This window comes from Equus asinus, chromosome 4, assembly GCF_041296235.1.
Source record: "Equus asinus isolate D_3611 breed Donkey chromosome 4, EquAss-T2T_v2, whole genome shotgun sequence".
NCBI lineage: Eukaryota > Metazoa > Chordata > Mammalia > Perissodactyla > Equidae > Equus > Equus asinus.
This window is the reverse complement of record NC_091793.1, coordinates 140,092,208-140,119,162: the sequence shown is the minus strand read 5'-3', so window position 1 is coordinate 140,119,162 and position 26,955 is coordinate 140,092,208. Positions and strand designations below refer to the sequence as shown.

Here is a 26,955-nt window from a genome sequence, read left to right as displayed (position 1 = left end):
TGTTAATGATGATAACTCCCCACCCATGAGCCACCTCACTCCCCGAGATGACTCTGCCAGGTTCCCATCAGCAGTGTCTAGTCAACAACACGTTTTTAAAAGGAGTCAGCAACAGATTAGATAAGGCAATAAAACCACCTCCAAAAGCAGGGGGCTCCCCAGGGACCCAGCGTCTGTGAGCACATAGCCATCCGCCTCAGCAAAGGCAGAGCCAGCCGCCGCCCTCCCCAGGCCAAGGCCTGAGCTCATTTCAGAGTCAAACAGCCTGGGGTGGGGAAGACACCTCAAAGATGTCCTGGGCTCTGCTCATGGATGGTGCGCACACTGGGCCATTGTGTCTGCGCGGACGCATGTCGGCCTTGGGCTGTGCTCTGGTCTTCTCTGGGCCATACTTCTGGGCTCCCAGCAAACAGTCCCCTCACAACTGCTGAGGTGGGACGATCCTTCCCCACCAGCTCCCTTCAAATCACCGGCCAGTGCACCACATACTGAAAATCAGCCCTCTTCCTCTCCCACCCTGTTTACTCATTTTGCATCAACCTGTTAAGACAACTTAAGAAATCTCTTTTACGTAGAGAGAGGGTCTGGAGACACCACCCTCCCTGAGATGTGCCCGCTGGCTCCTGCCACACATGGGGTCTGTGGGAGGTCTGCCTGCAGAAGGGGCTTGTCTGAGCTGAGCCAGAGGCCTGAGGCCTCACTGCAGCCCTCAGGAGCCACATTTCAGATTGCTTAGCCCCTTCCAAATGAAGAGACTTGCGAGGAAGTATGCGGGGACCAGCATTAGTTCATTGTTAGACCCCAGAGGGCTGGAATCCTGCAGTGGAAAGAATGGCAGACGCTGCTTAGCATCTGGACAAGAGATGGCTGGGCCCGCCCCCAGGAGCTCTGGAGAGAGGGCCCCAGAGGAGAAGGGCAGTGGGGAATCTGTTTAGGTCTGTGACGTCCCTGTGGGAGATGGGGCTGACTTTGAAAATGTGCCTCCTCCCTTCGAAAACAAAAGTGAAAAGACAGTTTGTTCTAAGAGGAAATTCCCCAGACCTTCTGGAAAACCCCTCTTGCTATTTCCACACCGAGGTAGGCACCACTGGACAGTCACGCTCAGCTGAGTAATGGTGACGCCAGACCCACCACATGTGACATGGTCGAGGAGCAGCATCGGCTTCGTTCTCTAAGCAGACACTTCCTGGAGCTCTCCTGGAGCAGCCGGCGCACGGCCCCGGGGAGAGCGTCCCCCAGTCCTGGACACAGGTATAGCAGGATTTGGATCCCAGCTCAGCCTTAATAGCTGGGAGCCCTCAGGCAAGTTACTCAACCTTTCCGGGCCTCAGAAATGAGGAAAATAAAAGTAAAATAGGGAGATCAGAATATTTCTCCCGGGGTTCTTGTGAAATTCAAATGACCAACATAATCTTTAGAAAGTGTCAGCACACAGCCTGGCAGTTAGTGAGTCATAACAAACGTTAACCGTGATTTGTTGCAATCTCACACCCATGTCAGAGGCGAAGAGGTTGAACCGTAGAGCAGAGCGACTTTCTGAGAGCCAGCAAGCGAGCAGAGGCGCCACAGAGCAGGAGCGTGCATCTGTTTGCACATTTTGGAGGACATCTTGGCAACAAGGTGACAAAAGTGAATATGTTCCTGCCCTTTAATCCTGCAATCCCACTGCTGGGAATTTTCCTAAGAAAATAATCAGAAAATTGTGCAAAGACGTATATGCATCTTTGTGCATGTATACACAAAAAGTACATGAAAAGTGAAAAGATGCTTTGTTTGTAAACAGGATCCTGTCTAAACGTCCAGCAACAGAGGGTGAGCAAATCCATTTTGGTGTATGTATAAAGTGGAGCACTCTGCTGCTATAGTAAATACGGCTGTAGGTCTGGGTTTTTTGTGTTTATGGAAAAATGCCCATCATATAGTGTTAGGGTGAAAAAAAGTAAATTTTTTAAAAAAGTATGTTGTAAAATATATATATTTCCTTGCATATACATACAGAAAAAAGCCTGAAAGACTATATTCTAAAAAAATTAACAGTGGTGAGATGTATGGGTGGTGAGATAATTAGTAATTTTTACTTTCTTCTGTGTTCTCTTTTATTATCTGAATTGTTTACGATGAGCCTGAATTTCTTTAATAAGCCACAAGTATACAAGATAAAGCTGCTTTCATTAAGAATTTTTTCAAAGTAGAAAAGCTAAAAAAATAACCCAGCTCTCATAATGTAGCAGGTGAAAAAGTAAACCTCCTCCTCATCACCATCCACTCACGGGATCACAGGAGGACTAAGTGACACATGGCATGTCAGAGCACCTGAAATAGAGCTGGGGACGTGACCCACTCTCAATAAATATTTAAAAAAAAATTTTTTTAAGGCCACCAGAGAGCTCCAGTTTTTGCGTTGCCAATTTCTCTTGGAAGGATAATGAGAGGCCCTGGCCTCCCCCGGCTGGGTCCTCAGAGGTGGAGGGTTCCATCTGGGGGCCTCATCACCCATGGAGTAACGTAGGGGATCAGCAGACTCAGCGAGGAGGCAGGGCTCCCCAGACAACGCCACAGCCATGAATTTGCCCCAGTTTACCCCACGGATATACCGCCAAATCCCTTTTGGTAATGCAGCCAGCTACAAATCCATCCTCACATTCCTACAGACACATATAGTGGAGGGATGCATTTTGGAAAAAGGGTCAGATAAATCAATCGTTTTGTAAATTTTCTTTCTGAGCTTGTTATTCAAGGACCCCCTGGTGACTCCTTTTGTGAGGCAAATATCAGCCCTTACTTGAACCTCTTAGAAAAACTGGTCTTTCCTATCAGGTTCGCTCCAGGGGAAAGCAGCCCAGGGCTACAGTTTGGTCACTAAACTCCCCCCTCGCTCCAGGGTCTGGACTCTGCCCTGCAGACCAGCCCCAGCTCACCACCAGCTCTTGGCGCAGGCTCTTTGCATAAAGGGCACACTCCGAATGACATGCTGACTTCACACAGAATGTCTCATTTACCTCCTGCGGGACTGGCTCATTTGGGGAAATTTCTTATTATTAGGGATTTGCTACAGCTGGAGTAAATCTCCGAAATTTCAGTGTTGCGAGGTTCGTTTGTGAAGGCGCTCACAGAGGCTTAGGACGTTTGTGGCCTTGGAATAAATATGGCTTTGCATCCAGCAACTACGACGGCGTGTTTGTTCCGTAGAGGAATCTGGGTATAGACTCAGTGTCCCCCCACCACGGCAGTCCAGCAGGGTGACCTGCAAAGCTGTGCTCCTGGAGCACGGTCCTCATCTTCCGGAAGGAAACAGAAACCAGCTAACAGACACATTAGCCACTGTGTTTGCATTTCATTATTCATAATCTCCCTAAAATGAAAAAATTCCTCCCAAAGCTTTAACGCTAACTTTTATGATTGTCTTTCCTTTCCTAAGCCGAGGAGCCATCTCTACTCCAGCTCTTTTTCTCCCTGAAATGGCTCCCAGAAGCCTTTCACTTTCCCCTCACAGATTCCGACATCTGCATGTGGAGCATTTGTCTGGAGAACGCTTGCTTTCTCTGCTTTCTTTCTCGACTTCAAAGTCTTAATTTCTCTCCCCAAACCCACACTTGTGGCGTGGGAATCTTGATGGTGGAATTAATTTTAAGAGTCCACGGGAGAGAGATGAAAAAGCCACAGTCTCATCTCTTCCTCTCATCACCAGGAGAACATGAAAAGAGGCCTTCCACTTCCCACAACGCCACCCTCGCTCGCCGCTTCCCAGCAGGCCACCAGAGGCTGTGCAGGGAGATCCGCCCCCGGGCCCTCTCACAGGGCAGGACGCCCAGCCCCTTCCAAGGTCCACCCTCCGATGCCACCAGAGCTGCCCAGGAAGGGATTTCTGCAGCGGAGGGAGAGCACCTGGGTACTCTGAGGAAGGATGCCACACCCCTTCTATGGGATTTAGGTCTACACATGAGAGCACCTGTGTCCACCCACGTCCCAGAGCCATCACCTCTGCCAGGCAGGCACTGCCTCTCTTCATGCTGCTTGTCCCATGAAATGTTTAAGACATCATCTTTTGTACACGGCAGGCTCTTTCCAGCCCCCGGGCCTTTGCACATGCTCTTCCCTGTGCCTGCAACATCTTTGCTAGCTTTTTCTGTGGCTGGTACCTTCTCATTCTTCTAAGAGAAAATGTCGCCTCCTCAGAGAAGCCTGCCCCTACCTCTCCCTCGCCGCCCTCTTATTGCCTTTACAGCTGTTATCGTAACCTGTAAAGGTATCATCAATACTCTATTTGTTTAGAATCTGTGTCCTGCGCTAGACAGCAAGCACCCTGAGGGCAAGGACCTCACTCTCACTGCTGAGTTTGACACGTGCCTGGTACCTGGCACACGGGAGGGCTCCCTACTTTTTGTGTTGAGTGAATAAATGGGCGAGGAATTGAGGCCAGCGTGACACGGTGAGAAGATGCGTTCTGCGAAGGGGCCTTCCAAGGGGTTTGACGGGCTTGGTCCGTTTTCCACTCTGCCTTTGTGCCCGACACAATCCCTGAGCTATTCTGGTTGTATCTGGAAACCAGAACGACGCCTTGTGACTCGAAGACACGAAATATAACATTTTGAGTGGAAGAAACATCTCAAATCATGCTGACAGCATTTTCACTATTAGCGGCAAACAAATCAACTATAATTAAAATGCTGTCAAAGTGATTTGAGATTTTTCTCACACTTTCAAAGTTCCATATTTCATGAGTAGATTATCCAGGCCAGAGAATTTATCACCTCCTGGAGTGCCTTTCTTCCAGGAAGCTCAAAGCCATCGACAAACACTGTCTTATTAATCCTTACATTAAAACTGCAGGAAAAATAGGAGGAAAACCAGCCCTGTCATGTACAACCTCCCACCGAGGAGGCTGGCGAGATACACAGAGGCTGCGGGCAGCCGGCAGACGCCCAAGGCTCTGGTCAGTTCAGAGAAGCCCAGCTGCTCGGGCTCGGAGGGACCCCAGCCTTCATGGCGGCATCGCCTCGTCATCAGGGGGATGGTTTTAGGAAGCCAGTTCCATCTCCTTGACTTTCTCCCTTCCATTGGTATCACCCAGTGAGGGAGAAGCTGGTATGTCACTGGGAAGAGCTCCCCCTTACTGAGCATCTCCTAAGGGCTAGACCCTCAGTTTACATACTGGTTCATTTAATCCTCACTGAACACACACCAGGCCTGGTTCTGATGACCATCCACTTGCAGGGGCAGAAACTGAGGCTCAGAGAGGTTAAGCAGCCCACCCCAAGAGACACAATGAGGAAAGGGCAGAGGCAGACCTTGGGCCCAGGTGGTCTCTGGGAAGGCACTCAGCCCTCGCCTCCGTCCTCTGGCTTGCTGTCCAGTGGAGGCCCGAGACAGCGGGGTACCAGATTGACACACCACACAGCAGACGGTGCCAGGGACAGAGAAGACACTCGGGCTCAGTCAGAGACTCAGTGGCACCTCGCTCTTTTCACTCACTGGTTTGTTTAAACAAAGCCTAGAGGACGTGCCAACATTAACAGACACATCCCCAAGAGCAGCAGTGAGCAGATCTGCAATGCACGGTGTCAAGGCTCACCCAATGGAGACGCAGCTTTGTAAGTGTTCAGACGGGATAACATCTTAATTTTTGTAAGTGAAGTATTTTTATAAGCACATACACATCCATATGTGAACATACGGCCCATCGAGTGAGAAAACAGTATCTGAGTATTTATAAGCTCTCAAAGAATCCTCTAGAGCACACATTCTTAAGCCCATGATTGCAATAGGGTGCATGGATGAGTTTCAGTGGGTTGGGGAAGCCCTCTCATCAGAGGCAGGAATTTTGTGCGTGTATGCACAGCTTCCTGGGGAGGGGTCTCCAACGCCTGTCACACAGATGCGGATCTGTCTCCACGGCCGTGCTCCCTGGGAAGGGCACGGCTTGGGCTCTGCCCACAGACACGCCAGCTTCCTGCCCTTGCTGCTGGGGCGACAGCAGGCGAGCTGTTCGCCCTCTCTGAGTCTCAGTGTCTTCATCCATAAAATGCAGATAACGACAACCCCCTCCTTGCAGGATCGTTGGAAGGACTGTGAAGGTGCTTTAGGCCCGGCACAGCGCCCGGCCCTTAGGAAGCACCTGGGAGGCACGGGCTGTTGTCACTATTACCCGTGTTCTACAGAACAGGACGGTGGACGTGGGCCGAGGAGAGGTACAGACCCCGTGGAAACCAAACGCAGGAAGAAGGAAGGACGCTCACAGAGTTAGAGACGAGCTCATGCCCCAGCCTCGGTGTCACGGAGGGCAGGTTCTGCAAATCCACCTCCTGCACAAGCCCAGGAGCAGTGCTGTGGTCCCTGGAGGTTCTCAGATTTCATTCCAATCTTGTGTTCCTGAGTCTGGGCTCTGGAACCAGCCTGCCCGGCTGAGTTCAAAGCCCAGCTGGGGGCCCCACCTCTCAGGTGGGTGAGGTAACGATGCCAGCAGCTCAGCAAACAGGTACATGTCCATCATCCTCGCTGCCGTTGCTGTTACCGTTATTTGTTATCTAACTCACTCAGTTCTCTGACTCCAAGGATGCAGACAGCGCCCAGGTGCTACCTTTGTGTATTTGCGTCAGGGCCAGGTGCCTTTTTTTTTTTTTTTTTTTTGCTGAGGAAGATTGTTGCTGAGCTAACGTCTGTGCCCATCTTCCTCTATTTTATGTGGGACGCTGCCACAGCATGGCTTGATGAGCGGTGTGTAGGTCCAAGCTTGGGATCCGAACCTGTGAACCCCAGGTCACCAAAGAGGAGCATGTGAACTTAACCACTATGCCGCTGGGCTGCCCCAGGTGCGTTTTGAATAGCAGCTGTTTGCAGTTTCATTTTCTTCCTTCATCTCTTCCCAGCACAGATCTCTGATGTTTTGAGCTTGTCCACACTCCCCCCACAGCCGGGGTCACAGGGCTCTTCAGGAAGGAGGAAACCTGACCACCCAGCAAAGGAAGTATGTGAGAGAATAACCCAAAACAAACCGAAGGAATTACTCCACAAAACCTTGAAGGCAAGAAAATGGAAACTACAAATAACATCTATTTATAATTGCTGGTTGTTTTTCCGCAGAAGCCCTGGGATGATGCAGAGGCCCCGCCGACCCCATTGTTCCTCACAGAGCAGCTGCCAAGAAGGCTCGCACTGCGAGGAAGAAGGTGGCTGCAGACACGTTGTCTGACTCGGCCGGCCAGGGACGAACTCTCGGAGGACGGAGGGTGCACAACCAGCACCCACCCCCTCCCCAACCCTCCGCTGAGCACCACCTCTCCTCCGACCCCGCTGGCTCCCCAGAAGGCCCCTTGCTGAGGCCCTGGGCCTCACTGCTCGGTTCCCGGCCCGCGAGCACAGGGAGGCTGCCCTGGCTGGGCCGTGTGCTCCCGTAAGGAACGACGTTCCAGGCGCCGGCGGCCGGTGCGGGTCAAGGCTCTGGGGCGGCTGGCTCCAGCGGCACTGTTGGGTCTTTCTTCCATGTGCTCCACCGTCTGTGAAATCCTTGCCCTCCACAGTCAGCCAACAGGGCCCTTGCTAGCACTGTGTGTTGAAACCAGGGTGGACAGTCATGACAGCCCACAGTTGATTCCCACCCACCCGCGGCTGGAGCTCGGGGGAGCGGGAGCGTGAAGCCCCTCAGGGCCAGAGACGTGCGGGGCTGTCCTCGGCCAGCCTGGGCCAACCATGCCCGCAGGCTCAGCGTGCCTCCGCTCATAAGTGGGGACAGGGACCAGCCTCTGTGCCTCTCAGGGCCGCCTGGAAGGGGCAGGAAGTGACGTGGGCCCACAGAGGACACGGCCGGCGCCTGGAGTGCCAGCTGCGTCCCTGCACTTGGCCGAGTGAGCGGTCCCCTTCCGGACAGGCGCTCACTCCAGCTCCAGGGGTCTAACCGTGAACCAGTCAGAGCCTCCCGCTCTGTCCCAACGTGGCAGCCTGCGGGCCGAGGTGTGCGGGCACAGGGCGGCGGTGACAGCGCGGGGAAGTCCTTCATGGTTTTCCAGGGAGGGAGGCTCCCAGCCGCTTTTCTGTCCCCTTTTGCTGGCATCCGACTTCTATAACGAAACTTGGAAAGTGCAAAACTTGTCTGAAAAACGTGCCATGCAGAAACTCAAACAGTGGCCGGTTTGAGAGCCCTGGCAGGTGCGATGCACCCTGCTCCTGGATTTCACTCCCACAGGGCTCCAGGTCACAGTGCTCAGAGCTTCTCCAGCTCCAGGGCAAACCTGTCCCCACTGCGCACAAAGGACTACGGTGGCAGGTGATGGGCCTGCAGCCTCCGGGCAGGAGGGGCTGTGGCCGCGCCAGTGGAGACGCTGCAGGGCGCGCTCGGGGCTCCTGGGCTGTCCCCGGCCGCCGGGGACGCGCTCCTGAGGCCCGCATGCAGGCCCGTGGCCGCTGAGCAGAGCAGCCCGGCCACGGCCACGCAGCGCCCCCGAAAGTGCCCCCTCCCCGCCACAGAAGGGCCCTGCTCAGAGGGGCTTGACCCGCGTTTGCTGGGGCAGAAGCATTGAATGTTCGAGAACGTTGGGTGCTCTCGGCTGGAGGCCCAATAAGACCAGGAAGCAGTAGGTCTAGGAAGGACACCAGCTCCTACAAGAAGGGGAAGGAGGTCGCAGGAAGTCTCCTAGCAGGATGCGCGGCTGTCAGACCGTGCTGGGCCTTTCTGCATCCCACCGCCACGCAGGCCATTTGCTGGGCCAGCGCCCGTGGCCTCGGCGGGGGGCGGGGCATGAGTGCGGGGCTGAGCTGGGGGTCCGCGCAAGGGTGAGGCCTGGCGGGCAGGAGGGAAGAGGAGCCAGGACCCCAACACTTAACCCAGCACCTTGCCCTGAGGCGTGGACTCAACCCTGGATGCTTAGACCTCAGTTTCGCAGCGGAAAGGATCGAAAAAATACTACTTTCTTACCCTCCTACCACTCTCAAAGGGATGACACAGAGATAAATCACTCTGAACTTCTAGATGAAAGGTGCTCTCTAAACCCGAGGTCTCATCAACTGTAATTGTTACGGGTAATTATTTTAACGATAATAATGATGATAATGGGAGAGGGGGTGGGGAGGGGACGGAAATCTCCTACCTTGAGACAAAGGAAAACTCTTTCATTAAAACCAGCATCACAGATTCCTTCTATTCCTAGCTCTCAACCGCTTCTTTCAAACTGCCAGGTCCTGGGCCGAAATATTATTTACTCCTTTCCTCCCCAATAAGACGAGGATTAGTTGCACCGTTTTCCCTCTCGCCAGCCCGCCTGCTCGCTGGTGTGTCCAGCTGGGCCCTGACAGCTCGGCCATGGACTGCTGACGCGTCTCGCCTGCCCTCTGAGACTCTGGTCCACCTCCACTGACAGGAAAGGCAGGCCTGCCCTCTCTGTGTGAGGACTCAATTCTGTCAGCTGACACTCCATGACTGGCCCTCACAGCGTGGGAGTCCAGATGGAGAGTGAGGTGGGGGCGGGGATCGGCCGGGGATCGGAAGAGGATGGTGAGGGGGGTGGAAGGGACCAGGGAGCAGGAGGTGGGTGACAGGGAGGCAGACAGACGACTGACTGAGAGTCAGGCCTCTAGCTAGGATATAAAGACACAGAAAGGTCTCTCTCTCCTTGACTGCCCTGCTGGCATCCGGAGGTGACTATAAGGCAGGAAGAGGCAAAGAAGAGGAATGAAAGAGAGAAAAGGAGAAGAAAAGACTTGTCAAGGATATCTGTGGAAATCAGAGGGGCTCCGAATACCTGAGCGCTGGGACAGCAGATGGCAGCTCGAGGCACATAGACACAGGCATTGGAGAGCAGACCCTGGCCCTCCCATTACTCTCTGTGTGCTTGCTCTGGGCCTCAGTATCCCCGTCTTTTAAATGGGAATAACAGCAGGTCCAGCCCCAGAGGGTCGTTATGGGGATAAAACACGGAAAGGTCCTGGCGCAGGAGCACCTGAGGTCTGTGGAGAGCTCGATAAAGGTTTGCTGTTACTGTCTGAGTGACAGTCCCTGCACACCACCTACAAACACGCAATCTCGTCCCTAACGGGGCAGAGCAGAAAACTATATATAGACCGCCAAGAGGCTTGGCTACGAGCTTGGAAAAAAAGCAGGAAAAATCATGTGGCTTCTCCTTTATCACGTGGAGTTCTTTGGTGCCCTCCCAAACGTAAGCCCAAATCACATTTTTTTCTTTTTTTAATTTTATTTTGACGCAGCTAACATTTTTCAGGGATTTTCCTTCTAGGAAAAAAATTTTTGATTATGTAAATGACATACAACCCTCTGCTCTGCAATCAGCCGAGATGAGTAGTGAGCACTAGGTCTCCTAATGAAGGACAATTGTGGAAGCTGTTTCTAGAAGGAAAGACAAGGGCAGCTAATATATATATATATATATATATTTTTGGGATGATTTATGCAGGCTGAAGTAGAAGAATGGAATGAAATTATCTGTTGAGTTTCTCTTAATCCAAAGGTTTCAATTTCCCTATCACTAAAAAGGACAAAACGAAAAGAATATATTTTTTCTTATAGGATTCATGACTAAAGGAAAACACACAAGTCCTTTGCAGAAAAACCCAATTCTCCACTTGGTCATTTCCTTCTCCTCGGTGTCGCTTCACACCTGGAGCTCCCACTGCATTTCTTAAGACAGACTCTCACCCGGTGTAATTAGATGGGAGAATTACATGGAGTTACATGGGGTGAGGCGCTGGCCCTGAGGGACCGCTGGGTTTCAGAGAAGGTGCCAGGCTGAGAGCAGAAGCAGCAGGATTGCGTGGAGAAGATCTCGAGTGGCTTCTCATTCAGAAGATGAAGTGCATTGTTAAGGCGTCCACAGCGAAGCTTGCATTTGGAGACGTGCGGTTGCAACATCGCATATTTAAAAACAAACTGCCCAAAATAACTGTCATCCCAATTGTTCTTGAACCCTGGGAGGAGGAGACGAACAGTCTGTGGTGTTTTTTCCCCCGCTTCATCAGCGAGCGAAGTAGCTGGGCGGGGTCCTGGGTGGAGGCTGGTGTGCGCGTGGGGCGGGCTGCCAGCTGAGCTCAAGGCGGCAGGACTGGCCCAGTTACTGCGCCGTGTACCTGGAGGGGATCTGTTTCTGTCATTAGCAGGGTTGTTGCAATGCAGAAAAGAATTGCTGCTCGTTGGTTCCTTAGGGGAATCAGAATGTTCCTGTGGTGGGGCAGGCAGTACATCTGTACTGACGTCATGTGGAATAACCAGAGGGTCTCTCCAGAGGGCAGGGCACCCTCCTGAACCCCAGAGAACTCCCACTCTGCTCTTGTCTCCAGGGACTCTGGCAGACTCCAGCTGGAGCCACACCTCCAAGTGGGGAATGTAGCCTCCTGCCCTCTATTCATAGGAAACAGACGGGTGTGCAGAGTCCTGTGTGGGAGTAAACTTGATCCAGAGCGTTACCTGGACTTTAGGCCAGACCCCACTTTCAGGCATTCAACTGGGGGTCCCGGGACATAGGACATGAACTGTAGAGACCCCTGGGGCAGCAGAGAGTCCCCATAACCTCAGTCTTTCCTGCTTCCTGACCACAACCCCTCTCTGAGCTGGTGGAAGTTGCCTGGCCAGGAAATAAAATGAGATAGCATTGCTCAGGCACCTCTTCATCGAGAAGAGGGTTTGTATTGGCAAGTCACAAGAACGGCCCCTCAATTGCTGTGGATCCTGACCCATCAAGTTCTCTCCCCTTCTTGTCTTTGATATGATGCTTTCAGCCTGGATCACCAGCCACACACACTCCCCCTTTGCCTGCCCAACTTCTGCAGGGTCAGTGCAGGTGTTACCCCCTCCAGGGAGCCTTCCCTGATCTCTCCAGCCTCAGCTGGATCCCAGTGCTGTGGGCTCACTAACACGCCTGTATTATGTCCCTGGTCAGAGTGCACAGTGTTGGGGGAGGCAACAGAACACAACCAGAAAGAGCGCCGGTTGCAAAGTAGGGTATTCTGGCTTTACATCCCTTCCCTGCCACTTCCAAGAGTGGGACCTGGGGCCAGTTGCTTAACTTTTTGGAGCCCAAGTTTCCTCATCTGTAAATGGGAAGAGTAACAACTACTTCACAGGTTTCGTTGCAAGGATCAAACGAGATGATGTACATGAAGCGCTTAGCAGACTGCTGGCTCACAGGTGATACTCCAGATGTGGTAGCTTTATCCTCGATAAGCTTATTTTTTTACTTCCTCCTTGCAAACTCTAAGTTCCCTGAGTGCAAAGAGTACGATCTGCTCATCACTGTGCTTGCAAAGCTGTCCTGATGGCAGCACACAGGAGCTGTTCAATACCTATGAACGAATGGATGGTCTGTCGCCATTCTGTTGATGGCCCAGGTCACAGGGAGCACAGTGACTTCCTTCCATAAGCTCACGTCTTATCCTCCTGTTGTCATTATGTCACATCACAAGACGGACGAGGAGAGAAGACAGCTGTCTGCCTTCCAATGCACGTTCACGCCAGGCTGATCTCTGTCCTGGCGTCTCCCACGTAGAAACATCACAGAGACAGCCACCTGCACGCACCTGCTTGGCACTCTCCAGGGCTAGGTGCCGCAGGGGCATAGAAACGAAATACATGGCCCGTGCCTTAAAGCATTTACATGCTCAGGACACAAGATGACCACATGTGAAACAAAGGCAAGCAAGAGAACCGAGGCACTGCGCAGCGCTCCGGGAGTTCAGAATTGGGCCCATATCAGTCTGGAGGAATCAAGGACAGAGGGGACGAGGCGGCAGCATGTACCTGGGCACTGTGGAGGGGACGAGAGGAGGGTCTGGAGCGTGGGGCACTCACATGCAGGTTAGGACTGTATCTGGTGTCTCACCGGAATCCAGGGTGCTGACTGAGCTCAGGGGAGGGGTCAGATGACTGAGGTCGGCTCTGTTCCCTCTGGTCCCCGTAGTCAGTTTACCAATCTGGGAAACTGCTGCCTTTCCAAGGTGCCATCCCCTACTTTGAGAGAAATGGACACACCTTCTAAGATTTAGAGGGCTCTTTTGGCTGTAAATAAATACAAGAGCACCTTGTTTATCCAGGTCACTTAGCTGGAGGCTAAATATCCCCAAACCTCAAATATCCAGAACGTGGGAGGGGGTTGTTTTGGAAGAGAAGATCGTGAGCAGTGCAGTGAACACCGGGGAGGGCCCGCTGCGTGGCGCTCCAGCACTCAGCACCCCAGGGAGTGCGCCCGGGTCCCTGCTCTGCCATGGGCTCGGTTAACTGAAGCAAACCAGACACGCCAGCCCTGGGGCTGCACTGGCTGGGGGCACAGCTTAGACCCCAGAACGAAAACTTCCCAATGGACAGCAAGACCTCCTGAAGCAAAATCCATACACATAATAAAAGTAAAAACAATTCAGAAAAGGAAGGCTCCAGGAGGCAGGCCTACTCCTAACAGCAAGTGACAGCAACAGTATTGAAGGAAAAAGTGTCAACTTCCCCAAGACAAGATACAAAGATGCTAACACAGCTGCCAACTGACTGTGCTTCTATGTAAATAAGACGCGGCCGTCCTGCAAAGTAGCGATTATCATCAGTTTTGAGGAAATCGAGACCTGGGAAGTTTAAAAGGTCAACAAAAACTCAAATCTAAGTCTATCTGAACCCAAAATGACATGACCCAGCCTCTGTCCACAGAAAGTGAAGCGTAGAACTAGAAGCCTGAATCATCAAGAAAAAGCTGACTTCCTTTAGTATGGGTTTTATTTAAGGAGACAGGGAAGTGTGGCACATGATTTAGAATGTTCTCCGTCAGAAATCCTGTTAAAAAGGGACCTTGGGAACTTTAAAGGGTATGTTTTAGCATCTGGAAACTTCATCTAGATGGAGCACTCTTCTTCCTGGCTGCATGGTAAACGAGATTCTGTGCTGATCACGCGCATACTATCATTAGTACAGACTTCTGTGTGGGCCTTTTAGCCTAAGAAATCTTCTTTCAAGTCTTTCTAGTGGCTTTCGCACTTTGTGAAACATGTTTTTCAAGATGCCATCTGGAAGTGACCAGTTCTTAAAAGGCCCCAGACTCTTGAGTTTGGTCTTATTTGAGCCTCCCGGATGGGGTGGGAGGCAGGCCCGTTGGAGGACCCATGAATAAGCTGTGTATTTTATGCAGGTGGGTGTTCGTAAAAAAGACATGCGTTTTAGATTTCAGAACTGGAAAAAGTATTCAACTCTGTGTGTGCATGCTTCTAAAACCCCACTGGCTGATGACTCAGGTGAAAGGCGGCAGTATTCTCTTCCCCCTCAGGGTATGGAGAGGCTTCTCCCTGTTACTCAGACGACCCTGAGTCCTGCCCTTTTGTCCCTCAGCCACCAACCTGGCAGGGCCACGGGGCCTCTGGTTTCTGCCCACAGCTGGTAAACAGGCCCCAGAGCAGCCTGTCGGGGCCAGAGGGAGGAGTCGGGAGCTCACCCTGACTCAGGCACACCCAGGCCTGTGAGTGGAAGTTTCCAAGCAGACAGCAAGCTTCAACGGAACAAAACTAACCAGCGACGGTTAGGCGAGAAGGTGCCTGTCTGGCGTTGACTCAGCAACAGCCTGGCCCTTGGGGACGTGCATTTCAAGGACCAGAGAGCAAAGCGCTTAGGGCCACTGGCCAGGTAGTCCTCTCACATCAGAGCCCATCCCGGGCAGGGGGCAGTCCTGGCTGTGAATCCTGCACGAAGGAAGAAGGGACATGAGGGCAGGCCTGCTGACCACTGCCCTTTCTCCACAAGGGGCTGGCACTTTTCTGACTTTCCTGCTCCTTTCCCGTTTGGCTGGGGCTGCTGCTGCGCTCTCCCATCAGAAGGGTGGGTAGGCAGTCTTCTCAAGCTCGGTGTCCACCCCAAAGAGCCCAATCCGAATGCAAGAAACCCGAAATGAATGGAGAAAGGAGCCTTATCTCCTCTGAAAGAAAGTGCTCTGCAAACCCAGGCGCTCGCTGGGAAGGAGAGTGAGAGAGGGAACGAGGAGGAAGGAGACAGAACTTCAGGACTGCAACTAGATTAAGTGTTCCTCTCAGGAGCAAGTGAAACAAGCAGGGGGGCGGGGAGCCCATTTGTTCTGAACGCAAATGGCCCAGGAAGAGTGTTAAAAATACCTCGCGGAGCGAGACACTGAGAGGCCGGACGTGTCTTTCTAAACACGGAAAATTAATAAGAATGAGAGAGAAATGGGCAGTGGAGGGGAAATGGGGGAGGGAGAGAATGAGGGACAAGGTTAAGTAGTGGAGGCTTGACCCCAACAGAGACTTTCTGACAGTCTGCACCCGGGGAAAGAGACCCCAGAAAGACTTTTTTCTGACCTTCCTGACCTGTTCAGTTCAAGCCAGAAGCATGCAGTGGGGGAGGGGGAGGACAGGAAGCTCCCTGGGAAGGACAAGAAGTCCGAAGATAACCTGTAGCTCCAGCTCCTGCCAGAGGCAACATCTTTGTCCCTTCCTGCTGCCAGAGACTCTGGCAACCTGAGTTCCCCATCGCTGGGCTGAGCCCTGTGATGGGGGGCGGCCTTGCAGCCCCAAACAGGGCAGGAGTGTGCTGTCCTGGCCTTCCAGACTTCCTGACATGTTTTAAGCCGTGCTCACCAGCTCCCCAAGTTCTCCTTCCAAAGCCAAGCCTTCTGCCTCTGCAACTATGCATATACACAAGATGACCGCTTAGCAATTTCCCTGGGAGATTTGCTGGCATAAGCATCACAGAATTTGGCCCTCAGTCGAGAGAGGTGCTTAGTCAAATTTCTCTGAGCTCAGACCCAAGCTCTCTGTACATTACGCTTCAGTTTGTGCCAAGCTTCCGCAGCCAGCCAGAGGCAGCCGGAGCAAAAACACCTTATAAAGAAGCTCTTCTAACAGAATTTCTTGGTAAAGTTCACTGGCAGGGAACCAGCAGCCTTGAGACACTGTGCAAATGCATCGGGGCCATGCATTTAACTCAGACAAAGAGGAACTGATGGGTGGCCCTTTGTCATCCATTGAGTCAGAGTGGATCTGGAGTTAGAAACCCCATCTTACGACTCTTCATCACATGAGGCGTCCACCCGGGAAACCCTTTGGTTTTCAGCAAAAGTTACCTCACGTTAGGAGAAAACCATTAGGTGGGTGCAGAGTAGTCCTAGAGGGAAAGCAATGCTGTTGATCGACTGTGCCCCACCGTCCAGCACAGGTGAGAGAGGGGCCCTATCTCCTCCACCAGGAAGCACCGGCCTGACCTAGGCCTGTGCCCTTGTACCTTCCTGCCAGCTGGCCCCTTTATTAATGTGTCAGTGCTCGCAATGCCTTGGTCACAAGGATGGTCAGACTATTTATTAATCATAAGGGGGCAGTAACGCCTATCAGAGCAGTGGCATGCTATGGGTGCTCGTTTGGAGCAGGACATGATCATTGGCACATTCTTTCCTGCGGAGAAACCTCTCACTTTTCTTTCAACGAGGAGACTTCAAGATAGAGCCCACGAGACAGTACACAGTGTGTTCACATTCTTGGCATTACAACGCTGCTGCCCCCTCACCTTAACTTACAGGGACCTTGGTGTTAACATAGCATTTCTAAAGCACTCACAGGTGTCCAAATGTCCACTTGGATCTCCTAAGCCACACACTTCCAAGGTGGCAGGACCGATGTTGTAAGACAAGCTGAGTCACCTCAGGTGACTGACTTAACTTCTCTGCGTGTTGGTTTTCTTATCTGCAAAACGGAGGTCGTAATGGCCTCAACTTCCCAGGGCTGTTGTGACAACTGAAGGGATTGACGTTTATAAAGCAATGAGAAGAGTATTTGTTAAGTAAATCTATAACACCCACTTTGAGACTCTAACCTGTGCAGCACAGACACCGAGAACCGACATGAATCTTAGACCTGCCAGTGTAGACTCAGATTTTGAACTCTCTTTCTGTATGGAAACCAGCTGCTGCTTCATAAAATAACAGCCTGATCCTCCACGGCTGGATGCAGAGGAAGTCTCCACTTGGGGATCTGGTTACTATTTTATTAAGGAAGCTGGTGGGGTTCCTACATGTGGAAGCAGCAGTGGAAATGGGAAGATCTCCAAGGTGGGGGGGAATCCCAAAGCCAAGAGCTGGAGTTTTGTGGTTCCCCCCTACACCCCACCCCCACATGGGATTCTCCTCCACTGCGAGCTTTTGAAGATAGGGTGCTATTCTTTACACTCTTCACTCAAGAAGCCTCTTTCCTCCCCGCTAGGGGGTCAACTAGGGATTTATTTCCCCTGAAGGAGAATGTCATCTTCTCCTGGTTTCCCTCTGGGGCCAGGGTCCAGCACTGGTTAGCAGGTCCTGAGGTGATGGCAGAAGAGGGGGGAGGGGAGGCCTCAGGAGCATGCGGCTCCAGGGTGCATGGATGGTGCTTACTTGCAGTCATGCTTCTCGATTTCGAAGTGAGGGTTGAAGTTGAGGACAATCTTCTGGTTGGGTTCGGGGGCGTAAACAATCCACTCGCAGTTCTGGTGGGATGGATAATCCTGGGGGTAACCTGGGGAGGTGATGTAGCCAGCGTCTTTGGAATTCAAGCGCCCTCCACAGGGTGGGTCTGAAAGAGAAGGCAAACAACCCAAAGAACTTCAAATATGTTACAGCCTTTTTTTTCCCTCTCCTTGTTTCTCTTCTCTACCAGTGGCTGATTGAAACTGCTTTACAGACCTTTTATGGCAGTCCAGAAGACTAACCTACTTACTCATTCAGTGGAAGAGATTATTTCAGCTCATCCTCCCCCCTCATCCGAGTAAACACACACACACACACACACACTCACACACTCCCCAGATGAGAATATTCCAGAAAACAGTCATAAATATCCCCAATTACATGGTCTGAGATTAAAAAAACAAGAACACTGCAAACTTAACATGCCTCCCTGTCTTTTCCTGTCTCCCCTCCTTGGCTCAGCTTCCTCTCCTCGTTCAAACCGCTCATCTCTATCTCTGTCTCATAAATCCTTCATGTTATTCGGTGTCCCAGCCCAGCCCAGGCAGCCAGAAGCGAAGGCTCCAGGAACTGACGGCAGTGGTTTTGTGGTGCTGACCCACAAGCGAGCCTGGTAGCAATTACCTGTGGTGTGGAGGAAGCATTTCCAGCTTTGGGCCAGAACAGGCCCTGGAGGGTGATTTCAGTCTTTTTTTTTTTTTTTTAAGAAAGAAAAAGCAAAACCCCGAAACTTTTAATTCCACATACACCGCAAATTTGATTTATTGTTTCATTATACACTGAGTAGAAAAATCTGCCTTGGAGAATCCACTGGATCTGACCTCAGAGTTTTGACAAAAGTGCTTTGTGCTGTGTGGGCGTCGGTGCTTTCTGCCCCCCGTCCCTCCCGCCTGGTCACCACTGCCAGTGTGTGCTGCTACCAGCTGCTTGAAAGGCGGCCGCAGGGGAGCGGCGGACCCCTTTCCCCGCAGGGCCTGGCTGGAGGTAAACAGCTTCGTGGGCTAGAAGGGAAGGGGGCTCTTCAAAGGCCGAGAAGGTGGGCGATGACATTTGAAGAATCTCATATGCTGGGGAGTGAAGTTCCTCAATCCCAGGAGGGGTCCTGGGAAATGGGGGGTTTTGCTTAATACCAGAGACAGGAAGGCACGAGAGACCGGGAAATATCCAGAGGCCTCTCAGAGACCTTCCTCAGATGTGAGCCTCTTTCAGCCTCAATCAGGATTTAATATGGCCATCTGCATGGAGCAGCGTGGGCCTGTGAATTATGGATCACGGCTCAGCAGCCGCCCTACAGGATGAGCCTCTCTCCTGTGCTAGCTCTTCGAGGGGGAGGGTCATGCATTTTTTAACTCTACAGGTGCACTTTACTGTTCCCTGCGTCTGCTGGCATTACTGTCTTCAGACCTCTGCCTTAGAGTCCCAGCCCAACAGGCTCTGAATGCATAAGAGATGGGCACGCTGCACACTGGTGGTGGGGACACAAAAATCCACACAAGGAGCCTTTTAGGCGTCGCGCCTCCAAGAGCTCAAACTGTGCGGTGTTGAACTGCCCACAGTCTAATGGATTCGGGTTCCATTTCCTACTGGGTGGAAAACAAAAGCAGGCCATTTCCTCTGGCTGGCGGAGACCACATCATCCTCTAACTAATGACCCTGCACCCTCCCCAGTCCAGGAGGACAATGAGCACAGCCCTCCTGGCCAGACGGAGATGAGGCCAGCCACGAGGCCGGGGGCCACCCATTCCCCCACAGCCAGTCCTCACAGGCCTTCTGGGTGCCCACACCACTCACCCATGCTGGGCACCCACTATCTTCCAGCAACTCAAATCGTGGCCCATTGGTCCTGGCTCACGCCTGTGAAATAGGGCTGAGAGTGGCCCTTGAGAAGGTGGCGTTGCGGGGACTTAGGTCACCAGCTGTCTTATCAAGCTAGCAGGAGGGGGCTATTCTACTGGGGACGGGTCCTCAGCCAGCTAGTCCACTGACAACTGCAGGCCTGCCATCAACTCATCCCAAACCACACTTTCGCCGTGGAACTCAGCAGCTGGCATCGGAGCCGAGCTCCCTCTTAGTAACCATGAGGGTTTCCACGTCACGCGTGCTCTCTCCACTTCCTTCCTCTGCCCCTTCCTTGTTTCTTTCCAAGTACTCTTGAAAGAAGAACTTCTCTCCTCAATTCTTTGCCCCCCAAGGTTAAGCTTTCTGTGCTTAGACCAGGCACACATAATCAGCAAAAAGCCCAGAAACTTCCTCCTAGGAAGGTTTCCTATCTCATCCACACCAGAAGGAATCATTTCCCCACTTAAAAAAAAAAATTAAACTATATATATCCCATAGCTGATAGTCTGCATTTTCTGTGGTTAAAAACTTAACCAAAAGAAAAAGGAGTAATCTCTTTCTTTTTTCCTTTCCTTTCTTTATCTGAAGAAAACAAGGCACTTACTAAAATATTTGAGAATTCCTTAAAACATCTGCTTGGCTTGTGCACGTGTAGTTAACCTTTTCAATCTCCGAACGTCCTTGTTTGGATGACGTCACACCCAGAAACACACACAAACACAGATCGCCAACAAATGTTGGGTACGTGTACAAATGAGAAACTCACACTTTAGTCCTGTACACACTTTCACGCCCTCTCCTAAAACATTACACATCATTCTCACGGACATATAGCCACCAAGATAAATTCGAGAATTCTCGTCTCTGTTTTTCTTGGAGAGAATTGAATTCTTGAAATATATCAGTAAAAATTGTAAAGAAAACACACTTAATCCTTCTCCACCTCCTCTTGATAAGTGATCTTTCATTTCCAGGTTTGGGGCCTTTTCATTTCTTAAATGCACACAGCCTCCCACAGCACTAGCTGGACCTTCACCTGAAGAGCTCGGCTGTCCCTGGCTCTGCAGCCTTCGCTGTGCTCCAGAATGAGCGGCATGAACGCCCCGTCTGCCCCTGAGGGGTGCGACCGCAGAAGAGGCTGAAGGCGAGGGCAAAGCCCTCCAGGCCAGCCCCACGCACAGAGGGGAAGCCGACCCCACTGAGGTCGGAGCTGCTGGGCCTGTTTGGTGAGTTGACAAGGGACTTCTTTCTCCCACCGTTTCATGACTACCCTTCACCTGGGGCAAACATTTTCCGAGAGAAGTGGGCGGACCCAGGCCTGGACTGCGAATCGCAGTTTTCTCCTACGTCTGGGAGGGAAGCCTCAGGGAGGGGTCAGGTCAGGCCAGATCAGGACCTCAGAGGCCCAGGGGTGAAAGGATTGAAGTGACACCTCCGGGCGTAGCTTGAAATAAAAGGAACACTAAGTTCTAAAGTCACAAAGGTCTGACTTTCCCCCATAATGATGACTTAGATGTTTTTGTTTGCCATATGTAATGTCAGATTATTTCTGATATTTACATCTTTCCCCCTCTCTTTTTGTTTCTTCCCTCAGGTGACTCGCTTTGCTGGTGGCCCAAGCACCGTCAGATGCTGCCTACGGCTAGCCTGGCCCTGGGTCAGGGCAGGGATGGCATCCCCGTCCACTCCTAGTTCTGAGGCACACTGCCAGCTCCAGAAGGAACTCGCCTTCCTACAGCACCCGACTGAAGACAGATCGCCGGTTGAGCTGAACTGAAGGAGAAAGTCCTTGGCAAGAACAGGGGGATTGGGACTGGCTGGCCGTGGGACTGGAGTCAGGTTGTTGTCAAAGGCGGGTCTGGGTCAATGGGGACCAGGTTACTAGGAGGGGGTGCTGATGTTGGCAAGAAGGGGATGCGGCCTCCAGATTCTTGACTGCGAGACCTTCCTGGGTCTCCGCTTCCAGAGCTGTAATTCAATGAGGGGTTGAATTAAGGGAGTGGTTTTCAAACTCTTCTTAGAAGTCTTTGTTTTTTCCTTGAACAAAATTCTACCCAGAACTCCAGCGGGGAGAGCAGACAGAAGTGGGGCTCTTCCGGGGTGTGGGGAGGTAGGGCGGCCAGAAGCAGGGTAGAGTCATCGGGCCTCGTCCCTCCCATCATCCCTGAGGGGCCTTCTTTGTAAGAACATCCGGCTGGGAACCCACTGAGCTCCATCTCAGTTCCCTGGTTAGTTTACAACACCTTGGAAAGAGAAGGAGCCTTAGAACACGCCTGTTTCTCATATGGACCTCAGGGCACCTGGCAGAGAAAGGCAGTCGGCCTCATTTCCCCTGGAAATGAACCACATTATTTACTTTATAATTTATCCTTTATCCACAGCATACTCTCGCCATGTTCCTATTTCCACGGCATTGTTTTCATTTCACCATTAGCAAGGCAAAGAAGCAGCTTTTTCTCTGACTTAAGAAGAGAGAAGGTTGTCACCTTGCCACTTCACCAGGAAGAAGCCCTGTATTCGAGTACAGTCTCACCACTGGCAAGCTGTGTGACCTTGGGTAAGTCAGTCAACAACTCTGAGCCTTTGTTTTCTCATCTATAAAATGAAGGGAGTGATTCTAAAGGTCAGTTCCAGTTCTAAAATGCAAAGCCTGTATAGTGAGGTGGGAAAAGATCCTACAACCCATAGATTGAACGAAAAATTTAAAAGATTCTCCATCTTCTAGACAACAAGACATTTATTCAAGGTGTTCCATCTGCTTGGTAAGCCTGGAACAAAACTCCAGTATTCTTCAGATGGCTGTATCTGTCTTGCATTATGGAGAGTTCAAATGTCTCTTTTAATCACATTAGCTCTCCTGATGTGAGTTTCTTTTCTTAACTGAGCCTGTGGCTGCATATTTATAAATATTATGGATACACAGTTCTGTGTGTGAGCATGTCAACAATGGCGATGCATGAAAAGAAAAACCAAAAAGACTGTCATCAAATCCCTCACTCAAATCATCTAAGTCCTCTGCTCAGGGTTTGAACCCAGTTTTGCTCACTAACCCTGGATAAGCTGCCTTTTAAGAGTTATTTCTGTGAGCTGAGGCTGGATTTTGTTTTATTCAAAGCGACTTCAGCCTGTCACAAGACCGTCTCATAAAAACTGTATCTTGGCTTCAGTTGGGAAGAAATGAGCCAATCCATCAGCCCAGGAATGTGGCTGTGTGACCACTTCCTAAGGCAACTGGGAAGGGATGCAATCTATGCAATTTATGGGGCCGGGCGGCAGTGAGAGACGCACTCCTGAAGGCACGGCAGATGGAAATCCCGTGAATGTTTGCAGTGATAAAGTTCAACATCTGAATCAAAGAACCCCGGGGAGGGCAGGAAAGGGGGGGATCAGAGAGCCAGCGTATGAGCGTGGAAAGGAGGAAGGAATGAGGCAGGCTCCCCCTCCAGTGAATTCAGCAAGGAGAGAGCTGGAAATAGGTCTGGAAATGGGGCCTTTGGAAAGTCTCTGCCCCGCGATCTGGACTCTAAAAAGGACCCTTCGTGGAACGGTTAAAATGTAAGTTTGATGCGATTACCTTCCTGACCTCGAGTCATGCCACCTGTGGTAACCTCGTTATTTGTCATCTTATATCATAAACAAATGCAGTTCCAATAGGGCAGCCAATATAATATCATTAGTTTATATTTATGTCCGCTCTTTTCCAGCCCTCTTTGCAAATGCAATTTTGATGCCATTGATGCGAGATCTGGGATTACAATTCCTGACCATTTCAACAGACATTTGGGGAAGGAAATAGAAGAAGGGTAATTTTGAGGTCTCTCCAAAAACAAAAGGAGAAAAAAAGGTAATATAATTTTTTTTCATTTATTTTGATTAACCGAAGGCTTCTGTTGAAACATCAATGGCTCCTCGTTGGTTAGTAACTGAATCCAAACCCCTGGGCCTAGCAATTTGGGCCTTGCATTTAGCCCAAGCTATTATTTCCAACCTTATTTGCAATTTCCGCCACCCCCCCACCCCCAAACTGCAGCTTCTGAGTGTTCCGCAAACAAGCCCAGCATCCTTTCTCTGCTCTCATCTTTCTCTTCCCTGGTATGCTGTTCCCAGCTCTGAGTCCCATCTCTCCTCTCAGTCCAGGCTCCGATGCCACCTTTGCCCTCCCTGACCTCCGTCATCTCTCCCAGCCTCTGAGGTGGAAGCTCTTCAGCATCTTCCAAGGTTGTGAGAGCTTGGGACAGCCCGGCCCGCTCTGCTGGACCACCCTTGATGGCATGACTCTACTCGGATTCAGCTTTGGCAAACCTTAAAGGACCAACCCAGAGCCTTTCCCACAAGTCAGACTCAATGAGGTTTGATGAATTAACAATTGGCTAAAGTAACACCAAGAGTATCACTAGATAGCCCAAATTCTAAGAAAGCCTTATCACAAATTGTTCTGCTTCTCCAGCTGTCACCCGTCCTTCCCAACCCACGTCCTTCCCAACCCACAACCCAACCCACAACCGCCACAACCAGGATTGAATGCTAATGTTCTTTAGTGGAGGACGGAGAGTTTGAATAACTTGTCTGCGATAATAATACCCAGGCATAGGTCAAGGTAGAGCTCGTGCCAACTAGGTCTCGGAGGACACTCTAACCTCAGGTAATGATGACGTTCAAAGGAGACTTACATTTTAATTCTAATAATGGTAAAACTAATTTATTTGAGGGTTTTCTTGCCCCCTCACTCCACTCCCCCACCCTCCCAACGGCAAGTTCTAGATACTTGTCAGTAGCACCAGGAAGACGCAGACTTACTTCATCACTAAACTGTTGACTGGTTTCAGCTCACTTCTCTCCACCCATCCCTCCCCACCTCCCCCCCCCATATGCCCTTGGGGCACATCTGTTTTATTTTTCCCCTTTATCAAAACAATTGTTATTACCGCTTAGTCCAGTAATTTGCAATTCCCTCTATCTTCTTCGCTGAAAAGACTGGCCAGCAGCCGATCCCTGGTTATCACGGGACCTCTGGAGGCCGTGAGCAGGTACCACTGGGCGTGCGCATGAAGCTGGCCGGCAGCCCCGTCTACTGCCCGCTCCCGGGGAGAGCTTGCCGTTTGCTATGCCCGGCCCTTCCCGTTTTTCTGGATTAGATCATGACTCTTTCATGAAGACCCAGAGGGAAATGGCATTATTAAGAGTCTTGCCGGGTAAAAGCTGTTTTGTCTTTATGACGACTTTTTTGAGTTCAGCTGCTGAGGGGCCTTCCTGTGGGGGGTAGAAGTTATCACACATTTGGGGGAGCTCCTTCAACACGGTGCTCCTTGCTGAGCACACTTCAGTGATGGAGGATGGAAGAGGAGAGGAAAGGAGAGGAGAGAGAGGGAAAAAATCAGTAGAGGCGAGAACACTGAAAGCAGAGGAACGAGGTGAGAAAAAACGCAGACATAAATCTAAGATGCACACCCAGCAGAGGATGCCTGCCTCTGAAGAGCAGTGTGCCGCCAGAGACTCTGACGCTCAGGAAACACAGACCTTCGTCTGAGCTGAGGACGAATAATTACTTACTTACTAAAAAAACTCATAAAAATAACATAAACTTACCACAACGGTTACAGTGTGCTATGATCACAAGATACAGTTACTCACTGAAGCTGTTTTAAAGATTGAATGACGTTGGAACAAGCTTACTAAGTACTGAACAGTATTCTGTGTGATCTGACCTAGCACAGCAACCCTAGGAAGTAGCTATTATTATCAAACACACTCTACAGGTAGGGAAACTGAGGCACAAAGGGATTCAGTCCTCTGGGTCACAGAGCTGGCACATGGCTGAGTTGAATTTTAAACCCTGGCTCAATGCTTCCGAAGCTGGAAGGTCCACTGAAGGTCGTCCCCAAACTTTCCAGCGACAAACTCACTTAGTGGCATCCAGGGATAGACAAATGTTTTGCCTGTTTGAAAACTCCTTTTTCCCTGCCTGTGCCAGCAATCTGTCTGTGTGAACAATGAGAGATGTGTTCAAGGCTGGGGTGTGAGTGGGCTGGAAGCACTTAACACCTTCTCCACTCCCTGAGCGCACAGGCGCCTGGCTCCTAGTCACCCTGGCCCTCTGTCTGTGTACTGGAAACCAGGGTGTGTGTTGAGGGGGAGGGCGTGTGGGTAGGATGCTCAGGTCTGAAACCACGGGTTATGGGTTTTTTGTTGACAACTCCCACTTCTTTCCTTTCCTCTCAGCCCCACTCTTCGCTGTCCTAAATGCCACGTTGTTATTGTTCTGCTGGAGAGGAGCAGCATTTTCAGAAATGGGGGAATTTATTTTTATAGCACAGCTGGTCTGCCAAAGGTCACATAATTTGGCAACGTTCCCAGTGGTTAAAAATTAATTTCTCCTTATTAATACAACCAAGGTCCCATAGGATCAGAGCTCAGGCTTATCTAAACTTGACAGCTTCCTAAACCTTTAGAAGATGCTTTCTCCTGGAGGGCCAGCCAGACCACAAGGCCACTGTGTCCTGGAATCCCAGTCCACTGAATCCTGCTAGGTAATGGAACTATTAAGGCCCTCGGCCTTTGCTCGGGAAGGCAGAGAAAGCTTTGAAAGATGCTGTGGGCTCTCCAGGAGAAACTTCTGCAGTATCTTCCAGGAATGGGTTAATTAAAAAAAAAAAGTGAATTCCTTGCCAGGAAGGAACAGTACAAAGACTAACTTCGGGGGATCAAAACATGTCTTGTCTATGCCTCAAAGATTATCCAGCGGCAAGTGATGGTCAGATGATAAAATACCTCAACTATGTTAATGATGCTACAAACTACTGCCCAGATGTCACTTTTCAAGTTCTATCTCGTCAGTGCAAGAAATTAAAAAGGTATTATGCTTCTGCTCCACTGTTTAAAGAAGGAAAGTCTGATCTCTATTTCCTAAAGTCTTTCCGAACTGGACTTTTGGGGGACAGGTACTGAAAATCCTTTACCAGTGAACCTGGCTCTGAATTCTGTCAACTCAGAGTGGTCCCACACTTGGTCGCCCAGAGTCCGCTCCTGCTCTTGAGTGCTGTAATGAGCAGAGGAGCGAAAGGAAAGACACCAGCAAGGGCCTCAGAAACATCTAATTCCTGGTGTCTCTCCCCACTGACCCCCTCCCCCCCCCACCCCTCGCCCACCCCACTGTTATCTGCATCCATGCTTCATTGCATCTGACCTGTTATCTGGACGCCTAGCTCATTCTACACCAGGAGGATAGGAACTGGGAACATGGACCTTACATTCAACAGCAGGGGGACCAGGCCATTGGGTAGACCTGGAGTTCCACCTGGATAGCCCAGGTTCCAGTCACTGCAGCCTTCCACCTTCCATTTTGCCAGTTGGATGCTCTGTGGCCTAAAATCTGGGGGCCGTACAGAATGACATAAAGTGCAAACCTGGCATCCCCGATTCCACCAGGCCCATCTTGGGCAAGAAGGGGCTTGCCCTGGAGCCCCCGTGGGAGCCCTCCTCTTTTCACGGGTTTGCACAGTGTGCTCAGTGGGCAACTGACGACAGCTTCACTCCCTCCAGTGGCTGCTTATAGGGTAGAGTTTGCTGGGCGTCCAGTGAAGGCGGGCACAAGCCCGGTCCCCAGAGCCTCGAGCAGGCTGTCTGTGTAGAATCTAGGAGTTTATAGTTTTGCTTTCAAATTATTATGCCTGTCCACAGCCACCCTGCATTTTGGGGAGACAGGCTA

General features: G+C 51.1%; 1 protein-coding gene across 3 annotated transcripts in view; it reads right to left on the bottom strand.

Moving 5' to 3' along the window:
- The window catches only part of NRP2 (neuropilin 2), a 112,979-nt gene that overhangs the window by 81,211 nt on the left and 4,813 nt on the right, over positions 1-26,955 (bottom strand). For all 3 annotated transcript variants that reach the window (XM_014836395.3, XM_070508445.1, XM_070508446.1), the window contains exon 2: positions 17,340-17,517. In XM_014836395.3, coding sequence (XP_014691881.3) covers positions 17,340-17,517 — 178 coding nt within the window. The remainder of the gene's footprint in view (positions 1-17,339; positions 17,518-26,955) is intronic.